The sequence below is a fragment of the Corvus moneduloides genome, chromosome 3 (genome assembly GCF_009650955.1).
Source record: "Corvus moneduloides isolate bCorMon1 chromosome 3, bCorMon1.pri, whole genome shotgun sequence".
NCBI lineage: Eukaryota > Metazoa > Chordata > Aves > Passeriformes > Corvidae > Corvus > Corvus moneduloides.
The window spans coordinates 21,524,359-21,543,826 of record NC_045478.1 but is presented as its reverse complement, the minus strand read 5'-3'; the positions used below and the strand labels follow the sequence as shown (position 1 = coordinate 21,543,826).

The window sequence follows — 19,468 nt, the reverse complement described above, 5'->3', positions numbered from 1 at the left end:
TGTCTCATTGGATGTAATACATGTGTGCAAACCAAGTAGAGCTCAACAGGAATGATGAAAATGGTATTGGCCCTTTATGAATGAACTAATTAAGCTTCTATTGATTAAATCCAAATGGAATTGAAGTGACAACATTCATGATACTCTTTACAGGCCTTATCTAACTTTTATACAATACAATTGGAGTTCTGTTGGGATTTGCAGCCTTGAGACAAGTTGCTCTGTTTACTTTTGTATAGCAGAAATGTCAGACTGAAGAGAGAAAACAGAAGCAAATTAAAACCCCTAATTTTCCAATGTATGTATTCATCACTGGAAAAAGCAAAAGACAGTTTACTGAGTGATTTTTAAAATTCATTAATGTTTCTACCGGTACAGCCTGGAATTGTTTACTCTTCCAGTTGATTTTTTTCCCTAGTAACTGCTGTCACTCTGGGCTCAATTCTAATCTCATTCCAAGTTCACAGTGGTGTAACCATAGTAGTTAATTTGATATTCATGAGGTACAACAACATAAGAAAGAGTAAAATAGATTCTTATAAATTATTAAAGGATAATTAAGCACCTGCTAGTCATTAATTTTCCTCAGCAGACTTTAACAAATACATTCTATTTGTAAGTCAGGAAATTGAGTGAATGAAAACATAATGGTCTGAAATTTTACTTTGAATTATGCCTTTAATTATACTTCTTTTTCCCTACATTTGGCTCAAAATCAGGTCATACTGTCCAGTGTGGGTTTTTTACATTTTAGTTTTCACTCCCAGTGAACAGGTGGTAAGAGTTATTACAAAAGCCTGTTGTCTTAACAAATTCAAGTTCTTATTATAGAAAGACAAGGCTGTTTATGAAGGTAAAAATGCACAGTACATAATAGTAATCTCTAATTTTTTTATGACTTTGTCTTACTATCTTGTCTTTTTTCTCTTTATTTTTACTGGGGTGTGATGTACTGGAAGGAAAGGCCATTCCTTATTAACATGATAAAAAACTTGATTTTAGGAACATGTATTATTTATAACAAAATAAACATTTATTCCCTGTATTTCAAGAAGCAATATGTTAACTGTTTTTCCCATGGTTATGATTCTACTTAAGATGCCATCATCAAAGATGTAAAGATGGGTGCTATGTTTTGTTCAGTTTTATGTTTAATTCCAGGAAGGGAAGCGTAAGAAAAAAATGAGAAGTGATGCGTCTCTTCATATAAGTGCACATTCTCCATTAATAAAATTTACAAATTATACATACCATTATGTCTTTTATTTCCTCATATGGGTATGTTAGGTTTCATCCAACTTTCCATTGAGGTTACCAAGTCCCACTTGGTAGAGCTTATGCCTATTGATGATAAATGTGCTTTAGAATAAAGCCATGGGCTGCTCAAGGTCAGCAGACTACAAATTGAAAACCACTGGTTCAATACCATGATTTGGTATCTCCTTTTCATCTCTTAGCATGTTACTCAGACTGGAAATCACAGTGCATCCAAAAGAAAAAAGAAATAAATTTCTGTTTTGTCTTAAGTTCTTAGATCCCACTATTTGAAGTCATATCAAATAAAGGCCTAACAAGGGTGGTGGTAGGGTCTGATAAATTTTGCAGGAAAAGGAAATGCTAAGGAGATTCAGACACAAAAATTATCAACAGTAGTTGTTATCTTTTAACATTTCCTTTAAATGAGAAAAAATACTTAAGAAAATCTCTATGGTACTGTTTGTACTGTTTAGTTGTCATCCTCCATCAACTTACCTTGTACTTTGTGCTTCAGATTACTCCATCAAGTTACGTTTGACCTTGTACATGAGTGATCATAGTTGAGGTTAGTCAAGAGTGTTCATATGAACGTGGTTATTAGAGTGTCATTGTTCTCAGTCTGTAGAGGATGCCCTATTACTATTTCAATTTATTTTGTAGTCTTTAACAAAAAGTACTTACCTCTACCTAAAATCTCCTGTAAGTGCAGGGAAGAGAATGCTCAGAAGTCACATAGACATGGATTTCTCATGATGGGGGCTTTGCTGGTCTCTGTTAAAGTCTGTGGCTGTTAGCAAAAGGAAGCCAGAGACCTTCATGATCCTCCACAGTGCAGTGGGCAAAGGAAAAGAGCTGTGACTGGAAGTAATGCTCCCTTTGGTGGTTGGCAACTAGCTTTTGAAATGAGAGCTACTTAATTCCCATTTCACATCAATTATTAAAGCATAGGTGATCGCCTAATTAAAAAAAAAGTCATTATCTCCTAATTTATGAACTCATTTATGAACTTCTACTCATCAGCTTCATTCTATTATATATTAATATTTTCCCTTTGTTGGTTAGGTTCAAATCTCAAACATACTCTTCCCTTGTTGCCTAGGAAATTATCACTCATGGCAGAGCTAGAAGCTTCTTCTAACTGCCTTTTTTTGGAGAATTGTCATTTATATAAGTCTTCGTTGCAGGGGGAGGTACATTTTGCAGACCAGAATTAATACACTTACTGTGTGCCAACAATGCAGAGGCTGGATATACAGAGGACTTAAAATGATGACATTTACACTTCTTTTTTTTGAACGAATGAGCATTCAAAGAAAAGGAAAAGAAATTTGAAAACTGTATTAGCATAATGTTATAGAATCATCTTAAATGTGATTATTATGTGATAAGTACTGCACAAAGTCCTATCATTAAAAATCAATGAAGTCATGTAGGTAATCTCTGAATTTAGACAGAAGCTGTAGCATTTTGAGGCTTTAATGCAGCTATCTGTATGATATGACTCATTCTCAACTGGGGCTTCTAGGTACTACTGTAAGTTAAATAATGATGTGCGAAATTACTCTCCAGACAGAAAGAAGCCTTGCCCATATGATCATGTCATTTCAATTACATTTTTTTCTGAATTATTGAATCATAACAAATAGGAAATTTCGAAGTTTATGAACAAAATTGTTTCTCATACAAATGACTGACCTCCTAAAATAAAATGCACCTGCTTATGTAGAAATTCATATGTATTAGTCTTCAAGCTCCAGTATCTGTATTGGTCTTTCTGAAATGTTAATATTGAATGGAAGCAGATGTAAGTCTTTTTCTTAGTGTTCAGAAATGTCATGGAGGTATTTTAGGAGGAATGTGTTTTCTTTGTTTTCAGATCATGCCAAGGTAGCCGCATCTCTGTTTCACTACTGGATTACAGATATCCTTCCTGTGAAGAACAGGAAATAAAGCCTTGCCCCTGTGCCCATATGCACAGGATTAAAATTTAATATACAAACTCTTAATCAAGTAGCAATTGTTCAGGAAGAGCAGTGTCAATACGCATTCTACACCTTCAGGTAAATGAATTACTTTTCTGTGTTACAAACTCCAGAAGACAATAAAGGTATAACTACAATGGGACTTTTGTGATTGGTTGGTAAAGAGTGTGGCCTGAGTCTTCAGCTGCATTAATATGTACATTTCACTTCAAGATAAGTGGATAGGATAACTTAACTGGAATGATAAAGTCTCTATCAGGTATTTTGTTTTAGAAGTATAGTATTATTTTTTTTGTTTGTAAATTTATCATTCCTCTCTGGAAGTTATATTTCTTGACTTTTTTGGTATGTCTGCTTGCCTGGAAAACAGAACTATATTTTTTTATATTTAAACCTAAGCAACAAAATGTCCGAGGAATGTATTTTTGCTGAATAAACTGCTAAATTGTCGAAATAGATATGTTTCTACATTTGGGTCATGTAGGTCCTGTTTGCAGTTATGCAGAAACTTGGATGGCATTTTCAGAACTACTCCATGGCTCAGCCTGTTACAATCCAGCAGGTTTCACTGACTGCAGAGTTATGGGACTGGGTTCTCTCTCTCTGATTACTGTGTAATCTGTCTACTACTGTGTAATATTTCTGCTATTTAATTTAACCAAGTGTAGATACTACAGTAAGTAATATCCATGGTTGTAAAATGTTTCAGAATCGTGAAGATAAAAGTGCTTTGTGAGAGGCTCTTCTCTCCACTGTATCATTCATCGGATAAGTGATACAGAGCAAACCATGTTTTATGCATAGGTGTGTTAGTTTTGTCATTAGTAAGATAGTGGCAACATATTTAATTCCCCCAAGATGTGCTTGGAGATGTACTACTGATGAGACTATATAAACATTGCATGGGTTTTTTTGCTTTGTTTTTTCTGTTTTATTATATTGCCTGATACATCCTGTTGCAAGGCATTGGTTTAGTGATGCTCAGAATTTGTAATAAAAATACAGTCATACCTCTTTCTCATTAATTGAAGAAATTAAAAGGGGTTTGGTAATACACCAAATGACTGCAGGTGCAGAAAAACCAGTCTTATTGCTGAGCAATAAGTGCAGTTCTGAAGAACTTGAGTTTGGTCTGTATCTGCTAGGAAAGGTCTATAAACCAGCCTTTGCAGAGGGGAAACTAGCAGTGTGTTCCCTGTTTTAATGCCCCTAAATTGCTAACACATAGGCATTGAACTGTAGCTATGACTTTTCACTGAGATCCTCTGTGCTTCAGTCCCACATCTGGAGAAAGAAGAAAACATGACTTGAATGTGAAGCACCTAGCTACTCTCTTAACTGACTCATGGGAAATGAGTCACTTCATCCTCACTTTAAGGTTTGAATGTCACACAGTAAATGAGGCCTAGGAACTGCAAAAAAGGATGCACAGACACTCATTAAGTAAACATCATCTGTCCTAAACACTGAATATGAAAAAAATAAATGAGGTCATGTAATTAAAGACAGACTTTTGAAACACAAGTACAAAAGAGATCAAACTAGGACCACAAAAATAACTGTACTGTCTGCATTTCCTGATACTTGAGTGATTGTGCTGAGAGATAAGGCTGCTGCCTTGGGTAGACCCCAGGACCTGGTGATTCCTCCTACTTGTCCTCTGGATCCCAGGTTGGTGTATCCAGAGATCTGGATGTCAGTGTAGATGACTCCAGTTTCCACATTTCTAAGTTCAAACAGTAGCAATGCTTAAGCACATACCTCAGGGAGACACACACACACACACACACACACACACAATGCTCACGTGGCTGACTATGCAGCCCTTTGATCCCTTGAATAGCAGGACCGCCACTCTCCTATCCCTGCCTGGACTCTGGGCCCTCATGCCTGCTCTGTGGCTCTCCTGGACACCAGCTAGTCCAGCCTGGAACACACTACCACACGTTCACACACTCGTCTCACAAGCACTCATGCACTTGCGTCACAGCTTCGTTTATTGCTTTAATTTCTCTTATTTATTACTTCTCTTTCAGTGCTTGGCCATTTCTCATAATCATACAATGACTTGAGTTAGAAGTGACATAAAGATCATCAAGTTCCAGCCCCCCTGCCGTGGTCAGGGGTACCTTCCACTAGACCAGGTTGCTCAATATTAAAGTGATTTTTAAAATTCAACTGAATTTTGAATAGCTGCATATAGATGAGCCGATTTTGATATCTTTGCCAAACAGAAATATTTTCACAGAATCACAGAATGGGTAAGATTGGAAGGGACCACAGTGGGGTTACCTGGCCCAGCCTCACTGCTCAAGCAGGGTAAAATTTTGTACTATTCCAGTGAGTAAAAGTTTGCAGGTCAAAAATGTACTTTTCTTGAATCAGGTAATAATGGCGAAAAGATTACTTTTGGTCTTTCTTTTTTTCCCTTTGCTTTTAGCACTGTAAGAGCCTTATTTTCTGTGGAGAAATCAGCTGGCCCCAGCTAATCAAGCCCAGGAGCAGTTTCTGAGCATAGCCAGTTACTCAGTGATATCTGATGTCTTTGCAAATGACCTGTGATAGGAGCTGAGTCTTACACCTACCAAACCTGCCACTCTTGCACTAACAGGGATTATGAAGAGGATAAAGTATGCTAAAGAGTTTAGAAAATTGGACCAAATTCAAGCAGAAAAATTGTAGATCGTCATTGTAGATAAATGCAATTGAATAAGAGTGTATTTGTTTCTGAAACAAATGTGCCAGACAATGGTGTGCTGAACTGCAACATGCCTGAGGACACATCAAAGCAATGCACAAAAGAACATAGCAGAAAGATCTAGTTTAAAAGCAAAAGAAATGGACATTACTCATAGTTTAAATTAGGCAATGTACTAAAAATGGCAGGGGTTCCATATTTGACATCCTATTTGAAGTCAAAAAGATTTCATACGTCACAATTTTAATACCTGGTCACTTTTCTGCACTGCTTCTCTAAAAGAAATTGTGCTCAATCTTACACCTTTTCAAGTTTATTTGAGCAGTGGTATAACAATGTGGCTGAGATACAAAAACGGAAAAATTTAAATTAATATCCACTAGTGAACACTGTTTCTTATTTCACTATACATGGCTCCTTCAACATAGCAATGAAACATTTATCCCTTTAGATTTTCATGCTAAACTTATAAATGGCAAAGGAGATGGCCTTGAATTTTTGCTTCTTCAGCATCATTCAGTTTAATGAATGTGCTGCATCGTGTGGAATTTCTGAAACATGGAAGAGTTTTTGAAGTGGATTTTGCATCAGAATACTTCTGGCTAAACTGTACACACACTATTATTAGCATATTTCAAACTTCCATGAAGACAGAACTTTAAAATTTTAGACTCCAAGAGTAGGAAAAATTTAAGGATCAACTGGAATGTAACATGGATGTGTCTTCACAGGTTAACTTTCTAGTTTACATAATTGAACAATGCACCGTAAGTAAGGAGCAGCAGCACAGTGGGAGAGAAATCAGGCTCTGAGAGGCAGTGGTCCCTTACCTGCATGTACAAGGAAGACCACAGGGGCTGAAGTCATTTAAAGCATCTGTAGTAGTGAATAAGCTGGTCACTTGTATGCAAGGGTATGAGTTCAAAGCCATTATCTCTATATATAGGTACATGTTTTATTCTTAAAATTGCCTGTAAGACCTTAATTTTTCTCTTTTGTGGAAATGTAATATGGGAATCAATCTCTAATGTTACAGATTTTTACTGCTTTGTAATTGGTGCAATATTTTATGTAGTGCTTTACAATCATGTAGAGTTATAAATTCCTTAATGTGTTTTCTATGACAGCTGGCTTTTCTCTCCTGCACCAGTGTAGGGAGTTACTGTTCAATAGGCTGAATGTCTGAAATGACATCTGGGGGGGGGGGGGGAAAATTTAAAAAAAAAAAAAAAACAAGAAAGAAAACCAACAACAACAAAAGCAAACCAAAAAAAACAAACAAACAAATGGCAGCATGAAGGCAGAAGATTTTTAAGCTGTCTTTCACCAAAGAAAACTTATTTCACCCAGTAATACCATGTACAACATAAAACCATTCCACAGACGTAGAGTGGAAAGAGTGTGTTATGCATGTACACTATGCTACACATTGGGCATAATAAGAGAGAGGTAGTGCAAAAGATGGCAATCTGTATGATTGGGAAAACATATTTAATATTTAGGGAAACCTCAGGTTATAGCTATGCAGGTTTTGTAGTTAATTGTTTCAGCCCTGGATTGCTCGCTCCTAAGGAGGGCTGTATTGCACATGTTTATGCAGCTAATTAAGTTTTATTCTTTACTGCTTTATTCACTGCAGTGCATCTGAGTAAATTTTGTTTGTTTTAAACTGTTAGATGTATGCAGGACTAAGGCAAGGGGGGACATATGTATTTAAAAAAAAAGCAGAAATTTAGATGCTGTATGTGTTTACTATCTCTAAGAATCTAGGAAAAAAACTATATATTCTATGATTATTTGAAACTGCATATGCACCATAGTTAGTGAAGGTCAAATATATAGCTTTAATAAGGATGTTCTCCAAGTTGAATGCTTAACTTTATAGAATTAATAGTATGTAGTCATTTTAATGAGCTCCATACTCTGGTAAAGTGTATAAGCAAGCTGTAGTTCTCTTTTATATTCTTACTGCAAGGCTGCATCCTGTTTTAGGATACATAATGGACAAAAAAGAAGTGTAATCTAAGATTGAAGAGGAGTACACTAAAGCAGAACGAAAGAATCTTTGGTTCAATACTTACTTTTCTTGCATCAACTCCAGGCAGCTATAGGTTGTATCAAGTAGAGGCTGCCTTCTTCACTTTCAAGATCTTTGCCAGTCTTCTTCATCCCTCATTCAGTGCACAGATGATTCCTCCATCCCTTTCAGCCTCTGGTATTAACTTCCATCACCCATTTGCCATACTTGCAGTATGCAAGTCTACAGTGCAATCTTTCCATTGTCTTCCCTTCCTTCTTTAAAGCTCTCTTTTGCTGTGATCCTTGCCAAAACCTTGGCCACAGCCTGGTCAGTATGGTGCTAGGACAACTGCCTACTATGGTGACCAGTGTTGCCTTATTGTCTGTGTCCTCCCACATCAATCTCTCTGTTTTCACCCCTGTTTTCTCCTTTCCTAAATGAGTAGCAGTTTGATGCAGGATTTGCCTTGCTGCACAGCACCAGTACAGCCAGTTGCTATCACATCTGAGATGACAGTGTGCTCAGGAAATGTAATAGGCCTATCCACAATGGAGAACATGCTTGAATATGTGGGCAAGGCTGCTGATAGTTTAAAGTGGCGTCATAATTTTACATTGCACATGTGATCAGTTTGGAGGCAATGTTCTTCTGCAGCTGGCTAAGGAGAGCTTGGAGGCATGCAGGGTGGGATTTGTTTCTCCTGACTTCAGATGTCTGCACTATAGCTTTTACCATCTGAGCTGCCTATCCTAAAGAACTTTCTAATCCCTGGGATTAAATAGCCTGATATAACTGACTGCTGCTAGATATCTATTTTAGAATTGGAACAGTGGTACCAATGGGATAATTTAGGGCTTTTATGTTGATTGGTATGGAAGCATAAATAGGTAAGTCATGAAAACATCTGCATTGCAGACATCTGGATCTTGTTAAAAAAAAAAAGAAAGAAAAAAGAAATGAAAAAAGGTCATTTACTGCATCTGAGAAAAGGACAGGAATGTGTGTGTTGCATGACCAAAACATCACTTGCTCCTGATGCTGGTCTGGCAGTGGCAAGCTCTTTCAGGTTGCACGGGGCTGTGACCCCCTCTCCTTGATGTTTTCATGGCTTCTTTTGTGAAGCTACTGCTTGGGAGTGGTAAAAAGGAAAAGGAGAAAAAGAGTAAGGAGCTGTTGTAAAGCTGTGCCTGGAATTCACCCAGCATAAACTGAGGAGATGCTTCTCCTGTTCTTCTTGTTCCCTTCATGTGATCATGCACAAAGCAGCCTCTACCATTTCCCAGGTGGACTCAGTAAAAGCTTGCTATGTGATTCATTCCTCCTCCCAGTGACAATAATCAAGTGGAAGTGACTATAAATGTGCAAAGGAATAAATGTGCTAGGAATACCACATTGATCAGCCACTACCTAGATTCTACAGAAGGAATCAATACCAAATATGTTTTTCTTCAGAATCACAGGTGTAATCACTGAACTCTGTAGACATAATGATAGCTGTTTGATCTCTGTCTGGGATGTGGGAGCTTAAAATGAAGGTCATGTTCAAATCTGATTGGAATTCAGGGAAAGCTGTTTGGCTTATTACCATGACTATAGTGCTGGATTCTATTTACATTGGTAAACAGTTTAAAATACTTGACATGTTATTCAATTAAATCTGTGATTGCACTCTGACAGACCAAAGTTCATTGATTTTTCCAACCACATTAAACTAAGTACATGGCACAGTGTTTCATTTAGCCTGTCTGCTTAACCCTTTCACCTTAATTCAATTACGCAGAATAAAATTAATGTGTAAAATATTAAATAACTCTAAATTTCTAAATTAGAAAGCATTGCAAGAATATATTCATCTCCATGGCTTCTGACATATATTATTACTGTGTGATTTACAATCTGCTATGGATCATGTTGTTATCCAGATGGCAAAAATCAGTCAGAACATTTTTTCTCTTTACTCATTCAGTAAATTGATAGATTCATGGAAGGTAAGACTGAAAAGGACATGAGATTATCTTCTCTGACCCCATCTAGATGTCTGGTCATAAATTTTCCCTTTACTTCAGGGTAAAGACCAGTCTGACAAAAGCACAATTTGTGGTTTTTTCTAAAGCAAGTCATGTTCAGAGACAGGCCAGCTTGATTTAAAGATGTCAAGGAATGAAGACTTAGCCCCTTCTTTAGTCATTTATTCCAGTACTCAATCACTTTCATGCTTAGAATCATGTGCCTTATTTTAAATTTGAATTTGTCTAGATTTATCTTTCAGCCATTAGTTCTTGGTGTGCTTTTCTTCACTACATTAAGTAGTCCCTCACTAGCCACTGTTTTCTGTCTGTGAAAGTTTTTGAACACTGTAATCAAGCTACAAGGCAACCTTCTTTTTGACACCCTAAGTATTATCTCTTTAAACTATTTGATTTAAGGCATTTTCTATAGCCTCCAACTTGGTTTTGTGTCTCTCTCATGCATTCTCTCCATTTTTTTCCCACCCTTTAGGAAACAAGTCTGCTGGAACTGGACATAGAAACTTAGCATTCATTTAAAATCTCAACAGTGCCAACTTTTGTACTCACTGTTTCATTGGTTTTGGATCAACTTCTTGCCATAGGATTGTATAGGAGGTCCATGTTGAATTATTTTTAATAGTAGACAAGTACTCTTGAAATTTATTGCTTTCAGGATTTAGTCATTGGTTCCATACTTAATGTTGGTAAATGCTTGTCTTTCTGTTTGGCCGAATTAACTTCAATTTTTTTTACTATGTCTAGATTAGTAAATTATGGATCCTTTTGTGTGCCTGTACTGCTTCCATTAGTATTGACTATCTGCTAATCTTGGTGACATCTGCAAATTTTACCAGCAATGATGACGTTTTCTTCCAGATTATTGGTAAAAATGCTGAACATGTCAAGTTCTAGTATTAATCTTTATGGGATTCAAAGAGAAATAACATTATTCAGTCATGATTCCCTGTCTGTACCTTCTTTTTGGAGACTGAAATAATCTAGTGGATTTCTACTGTATTTGACATGTATTTATTGTATTATATGCTCTTTTTGTTTTGATCAGAAAGTCATGAGGCACTGGGTATAATAGTTGTCAACAAGTATTTCCTCAGTTTTCTACAAAAACAAGCTTTAATGTTTTTCAAATGAGGATAAGAATCCAAACTAAAGACACTGTACAAAAGACCCTCTAAAATTGTGTTTTAAAATATGTTTAGGGGGAAGCAGAACAATTGAAAAGTATTCAAAGTAAATAGGCTTTCAAATTTATCTTAGGTGTTTTCAATTTGTTGCTCTGCAGGGAATGATTTGCATTAGTTAAGAATGATTGTTGTGTAAGATTCTTTATTTTTAAGCATCAAGGGAAAATTCATATTTTTTTCTTTTCCTGCAAGATGTGATCCATAGTTTTAGTTGCAAAGGTGTCTACTGTTTGTATTATCTGTTGTGTTGCGTTTCTTCCATCTGGTAGTTGAAGAAAGATCCCTGCAACAAGTTCATTAACTGGTGATGAATAAAACTGGTTTGAGATGTGGAAGTTTGCTTGCAAAGTCGCCTTCACAGTTTTATAGTGGGATATGTAAATTTTCAGTTTCTTACAGAACTGGTTCTCTGAGCGGATTTCTAGGCTGCAGCACAGGCACGTTAACTGTCAGCATCAGCATGAGGTATCTAAACCCTAAGATAAGATCAATCTGAGGATTCATCAGAAATATTAATTGAACTGTGGCTGTATAAGCCCCTTCAGACAAACAACACAGAGCCTTCAGCTCCGAGGATCTGGCTCACTGCTAATACAGAACATTTTGCAGGATTCCAAAGGTTTCCTTAACTCTCCCCTGCACTGGAAGTCTTGGGGGAAAAAAGGCAGTGTTTCTGTCAAAATGTCCTGGTGCTATCCTTTCTATCAGTCTGATTCCTTTATGCATAAGCAAAAAACATCGAAGTTCAATATCAAGTCAAAAACAGTTCAGGTGTCCTTGTCAGGCTACCTGAAGCACAAAGACTTTGCTGACTGTTGTGTTTCTAAAAGTCTGCTCTCCATCAACTTTTTCCCTAATTTGCAAGGCCTTGCAAAGTGAAAAGTGATCTCAAATCAACCTTGCAGGTACCACAGAGTGAGAATTTGAAGATGGGCAAATCCTAGGAAGCAGCTGGCAACAGTGGCTTACTGAAGTGGTGTGAACAGGAGGGAAGGAGACAAAAGTGTAGCTTTTCCCTTGTAGGTTGCGATGGTGACCCACAGACCTGTTCTGCTCTGTGCTTGACAGCGTTCTCGTGGGTAACCTGAGACTTGCATTTTCAAATGAGAGCAGTGGAAAACTTGGGAGATAAGTCACAAAGATGAAATGACATTGAGCAAGTATTTCCAAGAGGATCATTTGTCATTTGAATAGCAACTATGGGACCACTCTGTCAACCTTGGTGCAGCTCCAGTTGTCCAAGGCTGATCATAGGAATTACTGGTGTCCTGCAATCATAGTTGCTTTGTACAGCAGTCTCTTGAATAGTATTTAGCGTGAAGCTAACCAAATAAAAAAGCCTAAAATTATACAAAACCATAAAACTATCTTTTAGAAATCCAAACTAGGCCAGTCTTTGCCACTTTTTTTCTTGCTGACCCCATAAACTGTCATTCTTTGTGAATAGCCAGATGTTGTGGTTTAACCACATTCAGCTCCTACTCACCACACAGCCACTCACTCTCCCCGATAGCAGGACAGAGGAGAGAATCAAAAGAGCAAAAGTGACAGTTTAAGGACAGTTTAATAGGTAAAGCAAAAGCCACGTGCACAAGGAAAACAAAAGAATAAATTCTTTCCTTATCACAGGCAGACACGTGTTCAGCCATCCCCAGGGAAGCAGGGCTCCCTCAGATGTAATAGTGACAAACGCCATCACTCCAGATGGCCCCTCCTTCTTCCCCCTGCTTTACATACTGAGCATGACCCCATATGGGATTGGATATCCCCTGGATTAGTTGGGGTCAGCTGTCCCCTCCCAACTCTCTGTGCACCTCTAACCACCTCACTGGTGGGATGAGGTGAGGAACAGAAAAGGCCTTGATTTTTGGAGCAGTGCTCGGCAACAGTGAAAACATCCCCATATTACTGTAGTGGGTTGACCCCAGCTGGATTCCAGACACCCACCAAAGCCTGTCTCTTGCTCCCCTCTGCAGCTGGACAGGGGAGAGAAAATACAACAAGGGGTTTGTGAGTTAAGGACCAGGAGAGATTGCTCATCAAATACCATCACAGGCAAGAGACTCAACTTGGGGATATTAAATGAATTTATTACTAAACAAATCAGCAGGATAATGAGAAGTAAAATAAATCTTAAAAACACTTTCCCCCAGCCCTCTCTCCTTCCCAGCTCTGCCTCCTCCCCCAGCAGTGCAGGGAGATGGGAATGGGGGTTATGGTCGCAGGTTATTCCTGCCACTGCTCAGGGAGAGGAGTCCTTCCCCTGCTCCAGTGTGGGGTCCCTCCCAGAGGAGAGAGTTCTCTGTGAACTTCTCCAGCATGAGTCCATCCCATAGGCAACAATCCTCCCCAAACTGCTGCATTGTGGGTCACTCTACCACGGGATGCAGTTCCTCAGGAACAGGCTGCTCCAGTGTGGGTCCCCCACGGGGTCACAAGTCCCTCCAGCAAACCTGCTCCAGCGTGGGCTCCTCTCTCCACAGGTCTGCAGGTCCCTGCCAGGAGCCTGCTCCAGCCTGGGCCTCCCATGGGGTCACAGCCTCCTCTCAGGCATCCACCTGCTCAGTCAGGGTGGGTCTTCTCCATGAGCTGCAGGTGGATGTGGATCTCTGCATCCCTGAGGATCCTCCATGGGCTGCAGGGACACAGCTGCCTCACCATGGGCTGCAGAGGAATTCCAGCTTTGGTGCCTGGAGGACCTCCTCCCCTCCTTCTGCACTGACCTTGGTGTCTGCAGAGCTGTCCCTCTCACATATTTTCACTCTGCTCTTCTCTGGTTGTAATTGCAGATGTGCTACAGATGTAACTTTGTTTTTGCCTTCTTAACTATGTTATCACAGAGGTGTTACTGTCATTCGTGATTGGCTCTGCCTTCGCTGGCAGTGGGTCCATCTTGGAGCTGTGTGGCATTGGCTCTGCTGGACATGGAGGAAGCTTCTGGCATCTTCTCACAGAAGCCCCTGCTGTAGCCCCTGCACTACTGAAACCTGGCCCCACACAAACCCAATACAATTATCAACCCTGTTTTCAGCACAAATCCAAAACAGCCCTACAGGAGCTACTGGCAATTAACCCTTCCCCAGTCAAAACCAGCACTCCAGGATATGCATGCCACCTGAAAACTCTGGCCAGTCAAAGCATTCTACTGACAGTTGTTGTTCTTCTTTGGGTTCAAATCTGAGTCCATGGACCTGAATATTACCTCAGTGCATGGAATGGTGTGCTGGCAGTGCATTACGCCCTACAGCATTATTCATCCCCCTTCACAATCCAGCAGCCTGTGCTTTTGAACAAGAGTCATTACAACTGGGCATGCTGTGCTCTGGGATGCCCTAAGGCAGCAGAAATGCCTGCAATCCAGCTCAGTTCAACAGTATTGTGCGCTAGGATATTAACTGTAAAACTGGCAATATTGCTTTGGTGCAGAGGCTTCCTCCAGGCACCCACAAGACAGATGGCTTTATCAGTACACAGCCATTCACCTTTGCATTGCAATTGGGAAGAAGTACAAGCAAATTTCCAACTATCTTTGCTAAGCAATTTTACAGCTGTCTATCTGAAATTAAAGCACCCTCTCTTGGTTGTGCTTTGCATTTTTATAGTGACTAGCAATCTTCTTTCTACAGTGCTGCATTCAGCCTTCCACTGGGTTTCTGATGCTCACAAAAATATGTGACACTAAGTTAATGAAGATGAGTGCTTCAGGCTGTAGGGATCCAAGTAAAGGAGAAATCTGTGTAATCTGTATAATTGGACACTTCTATAGACAGTGTAAAAAACAAATCATCTCTAGCAGGGAAAGGCTTTTGTGTACAAGTTCTTAGGAGTGTATTGATCTGCACCTTGTGGAAGGTCTTTGTAGAGCCTATACAAAGGGCAGCTTCTCACCCACAGCCCATCAGTCCCATTCCTCCTGAACTGAATCGCACAGGTCTTTGGATAGGTATGATCCAAGGACTGGAGCAGTGGGTTTCTCGGTAACTGAGTGTCTGTCCCACTCAAATGAGTGGGAATCCGTTAACAGATCTCTTAAGTTGGAGTGATTTTCCATCAAACTCAAAACTGGTCAGAAGTAAATTTTAAGATGAAGCAATCAGGGCATGTGCACCCCTTGGCAATTGTAGTACCTGTGCTCCAGTTTTCAGATGAAGTCCAACTTCCTGTATGTGAGAGGTAAGAGTGAAACATCCTTAAAGAGTAGTACCACCTCTCCATCAGGGAAAAGCAGAGAGAGAGCTGAGATTTCTATAAGCTGTGAAGTGGGAGGAGTATACAGTCAGCTCTGAAAGCAACTTCCAGGTGGGAGAGTGCCACTGCAGTTCTTAGCTCATGGAGAAGCTCTGCACTGAAAGCAGTCTCTGCATTCAAACTGGAGAAGTCAATGTCTGATAATCAGTAAAGATCTTGTTGACAATGTTGTGATGCAGGAAAGAGGTAGAAAAACTCAAAGGATTTTTTTTTTCACCTTTGTATATTAGTGCAGTGAATCCGCATTCATTTCCTGCCTTGAAGAAGGTATATGGGAAGATGGAAGAAGCCCTCCATCTAACTGAGTTAGAAGAGAAAATCCCAACAGCTTGTGTTTTGACCCCTTTGTTTATCTGGGAAGGCTATGAAAGTCTTGGTAAAAACACAGGACTCCATACAGAGGAAGGAGGGAAGCAGGGAAGAAGAGTAGAAAGACACATATAATTTGAAGAGGCCTGTTTGCAGATTCTCATAAAGAAACTTTTCTTAGTTTTCTTTGGTTTTTGCCCTTTTCTGCAACTTTTCTAAGTCTACTTCATCCTTTCAAAGATGAGAGAACAAAAACTGCCCATGTTATTAAAAATCCTGGTTCACCGCACATTTTTTGAAGTGTGCTCTGGCTTGTTTTCTAGGGCTTTTCAAATAATTTGGTTGCGTTTTGGACCCCTTAATGGGTATGGAGCTGACATCTTCATGGTTTGTTTTTTAATTCATTAACAGACCTTACCAGTTTACATAAGTATGTCCATCATTTTCGTGATATCCTACATGGAATTTCATCTGCCATTTTATCTCAAGTTGTCCATGATCACAGTGCTTTTCTGCAGCTTTGCACAGTCAGCTTTTGGTTTTAATCCCTGCGATAACTGTAATGGAATCAGCAGTCTCTGTTCTCCCATTATTCATCACCTTTTCCAGGTCATTTAAGACTTTGCTGAGCAGCACAGATCCTGGCAAAAAGTCCCAAAGGATTGTGTTGGTGATTTCCTTCCAGTGGGAAAACTGTATTCCTACTTTTTTCTCCATATTTTTTAATTGCTTATTCATTCAAATGAATTCAATCTTAGCCCATGAGACTTCCTTTTTAAGGGCTTTCTTTTTCTCCATTTAATTGTAAAAATGCACCTTAATACACCTTGTCTGCTTATTTGCCGATTCCTCCAAAAAAAAATGCCAGTAGGCTTGTGAAGTGTGTCTTCCTTTTACAGATACTTAATGGAGTGCTTCCCAATATATTTTTCCACGTGTCTGCTCATTCTGTTCCTTGCAGTAGCTTCTACTGATTTGCTGAACAAGGACATCATGTTCACTCATCTGTAGTTCCTCAGATCACCCCTGGAATCCTTTGTAAAAATTAGTAATTTCCCCACCTTCCCATCCCCTGATACAGACGACTCCCAGGGAAAGGTTACACACTGCTGCTGGCAGTGGTGTTATTTCATCCTTCGGTTGGTTTAGAGCTCTTAGGTGAATTCCATCTGGTCCTAGTGAGCTGTTAGCGTTGTGCCCTGGGAAATGTGATCTCTGAAGAGAGAACTCCATGCTAAGTCCAGTGGATCATACTTAAGTGCAAATGCTCACTGCTCTGACCCCCATTTTGTTTTCCACTCCTAGGTAATTTGAATTCTGTTCTGGTAATTCCTGCTTGGCCTCACAGTCAGACATCTACAACATCAGAATCAAGACCACCTAATGAAAAAATAAATGTTATAGAAATGGTGCTCTTTGGATTAGTGTATTTGTCATGCTTTATTTCATATTTATTGCATAGATTTTTTTACCCCCTTCTTAAGTTCATGGAAGAATCTTGCAGTGTTCAGCTAGAGAGTTCACAACATAAGACATGTACCTTTACTAGGATTATGCCTAAAAATAGACTACCAATAGTGTTAAATACTCACAGCTATGCTGGTACAATGCCATGCCAGAAGTAATAGATGTCTGTTTAAGGGATTAGAACATTTATATAGGAAGACAGACAGTAAGGAATGGGAACCATGTGCAATCAGCACTATGAAGAAAATTTCAAGGAACTGAAACAAGGGAACATACCAGAAAGCATGGAAGAACAAAAATTCAGCTAGCAAGGTTCCCACTAAAGCTATGTAATTTAATTAACAGCTTTGAGGGATTTTCTGTCATACTTGGAAAGCTCAAGTAATTTGTATCTTCTTATATTTCAGTTTGAAGTCTTACAAGGGAATTTACAGACCTTTTGTGGTCTTGGTAGACTAATTCACTAGCCTGTTGCATTGGAGGCACACAGCATTCTGCAAAATACATTGAGGATGAATCAAAGCATTTAGAGTTTCTAAATCAGAAACCATTTTTGGATGATACATTGCCACTAAATGTAAGAAAATTTCCTAGGAGACCACTGTGGAAGACTTTAGAACCCCTGGATGTTTAGACACATTTTCTAATTCTGGAATGGTAAATGTCAGTAAAATTGTACATTTTAATAATAGCTTTATGTGCCAGTTTGAGACAAATTTGGTGGAAAATATCCTCTGGTAGAAGGCAGGTTACAACCATCCCTCCCCCCCACCAGGTTTGGGGAAAAAAAAAATTTCCTTGGAGGAAAGTGAATAGGAAGAGAAACCTGGGAAGATTTCAGAGTCCTTCTGTAGGTGTGTCTCTTCCCTCTTCAGAGCTGGAGTTTGTTGTGGGGGGCCCCCCCCTTCCGGGCGGGTGTAAGGTCTCCCGGTGAGGTTCTGATGTTCTGGTGTTCTATACAGTTCCAGAAGAGAAGAAGAAGAAGCCAAAGTCCCAGGGGAATAAAGGAGTTTAACTCTCCATCTCTCTCCCGAGAAAAGGAGCCGAAAGCTGCCTGAAAAGCAGCAAAGGGTGCTTCCTCTGCTCTTGCTACCACAGAAGCACGCAGAGTGAGATAGCAGTGACCTTGGAGCACAAAATGGCTTTGAAAAGTTCATCTGGCTCTTTTTTTATTTTTCCTCTCGCACCCAGTTTTAAAGACACAGAAAGGCACAAAATTCATGTCTGGGCATAGAGTGGCAATAGGGGATACACACAATAAAGTCACCTCAAGACACTCTACATTCATTTTAACTGTGATCACATGTAGAACAAGTTCCAGCCCCTCCAAAAAGAAGATTGTACAGGGTTGTTTAGAAGGTGGAACAGGTGCTTTTGTAGAATTCATGACTCACAATTTATAAAGCCATATGGAATATAGTAACTTAGACATTTTGACTGTCTGAAAATTTTGTTTGAAAGGAACAGAGAGGGACCAATGAAATGACTGGCTGAAGTGGTGTACTTCTGTTGCATATCAGTGTTTTAGAATCAATCAGAACCAAAATTGTGGTCATGCTTTGAATGTATGTGTCGTCTTACAATCCTTTTCTATTCCAGAGTCCTGATACCCTAGATATCCCCACTGCAGCTATAATTTCACACTGTGGCTGTGCTATGAAACATGTCCTAAGTTACAGAAAAGCACAGCATGCTGTATGTTAGGGTGGTTCACACACATAAAATATGGTAGTTCTTTGCAAGCCATCCAGTCATGCACAGGCACTGTAGGAGATCTCACAGCCTCCTACCCTCATCTGCCATACCCAAATTCTTGCACTTCTGGAATTACATGTCAGAAGGCTGCTTCATAAGCTCTCTCACTTGTGTGACCCTTGGAGACTTGGTGTGTGTGTAATGGGGCTGCAATGTGGGAGATACACGAGGAGAAAGAACCCTGTCAAGTAGTTGGTTGCATATGCATCTGCTCATGGGCACAGTTTTACTCATGAGAAAATTTCCCAGCAGCAATACAGCACTTTTGGGAATGATCTGTCTAGCTTTTTACAAACAAATTCAAAGTCCAAAGGCTCTGAGCTGTGTGTGTATGTGCAGTGGGCAGGTTACAATGGTTACACAGGTCAGTATCTATGTGCTGTGTATCAAGATGCAGAAGATACCTGGGGTGCTGTGATGAAACCTTGCATGATTTGGAACCTCCTGCAGATGGAATGAGGGATGCCCATGAGGACATGGAGTATGACAGTCCAGCTCTTAGTCTCGTCAGCCATAGAAGC

The 19,468-nt window shown here is 39.4% G+C and overlaps 1 protein-coding gene across 6 annotated transcripts in view; it reads left to right on the top strand.

The window, feature by feature from the left end:
• Nucleotides 1–19,468, top strand: part of ERICH1 (glutamate rich 1) — a 96,975-nt gene that overhangs the window by 66,740 nt on the left and 10,767 nt on the right. For 2 of the 6 annotated variants that reach the window (XM_032104582.1, XM_032104575.1), the window contains one exon: nucleotides 3,134–3,321. In XM_032104582.1, the coding sequence (XP_031960473.1) occupies nucleotides 3,134–3,207 (74 nt within the window). In that variant the 3' untranslated portion in view covers nucleotides 3,208–3,321. The other 4 variants (XM_032104576.1, XM_032104580.1, XM_032104577.1 and 1 more) reach the window with 3 other exon arrangements.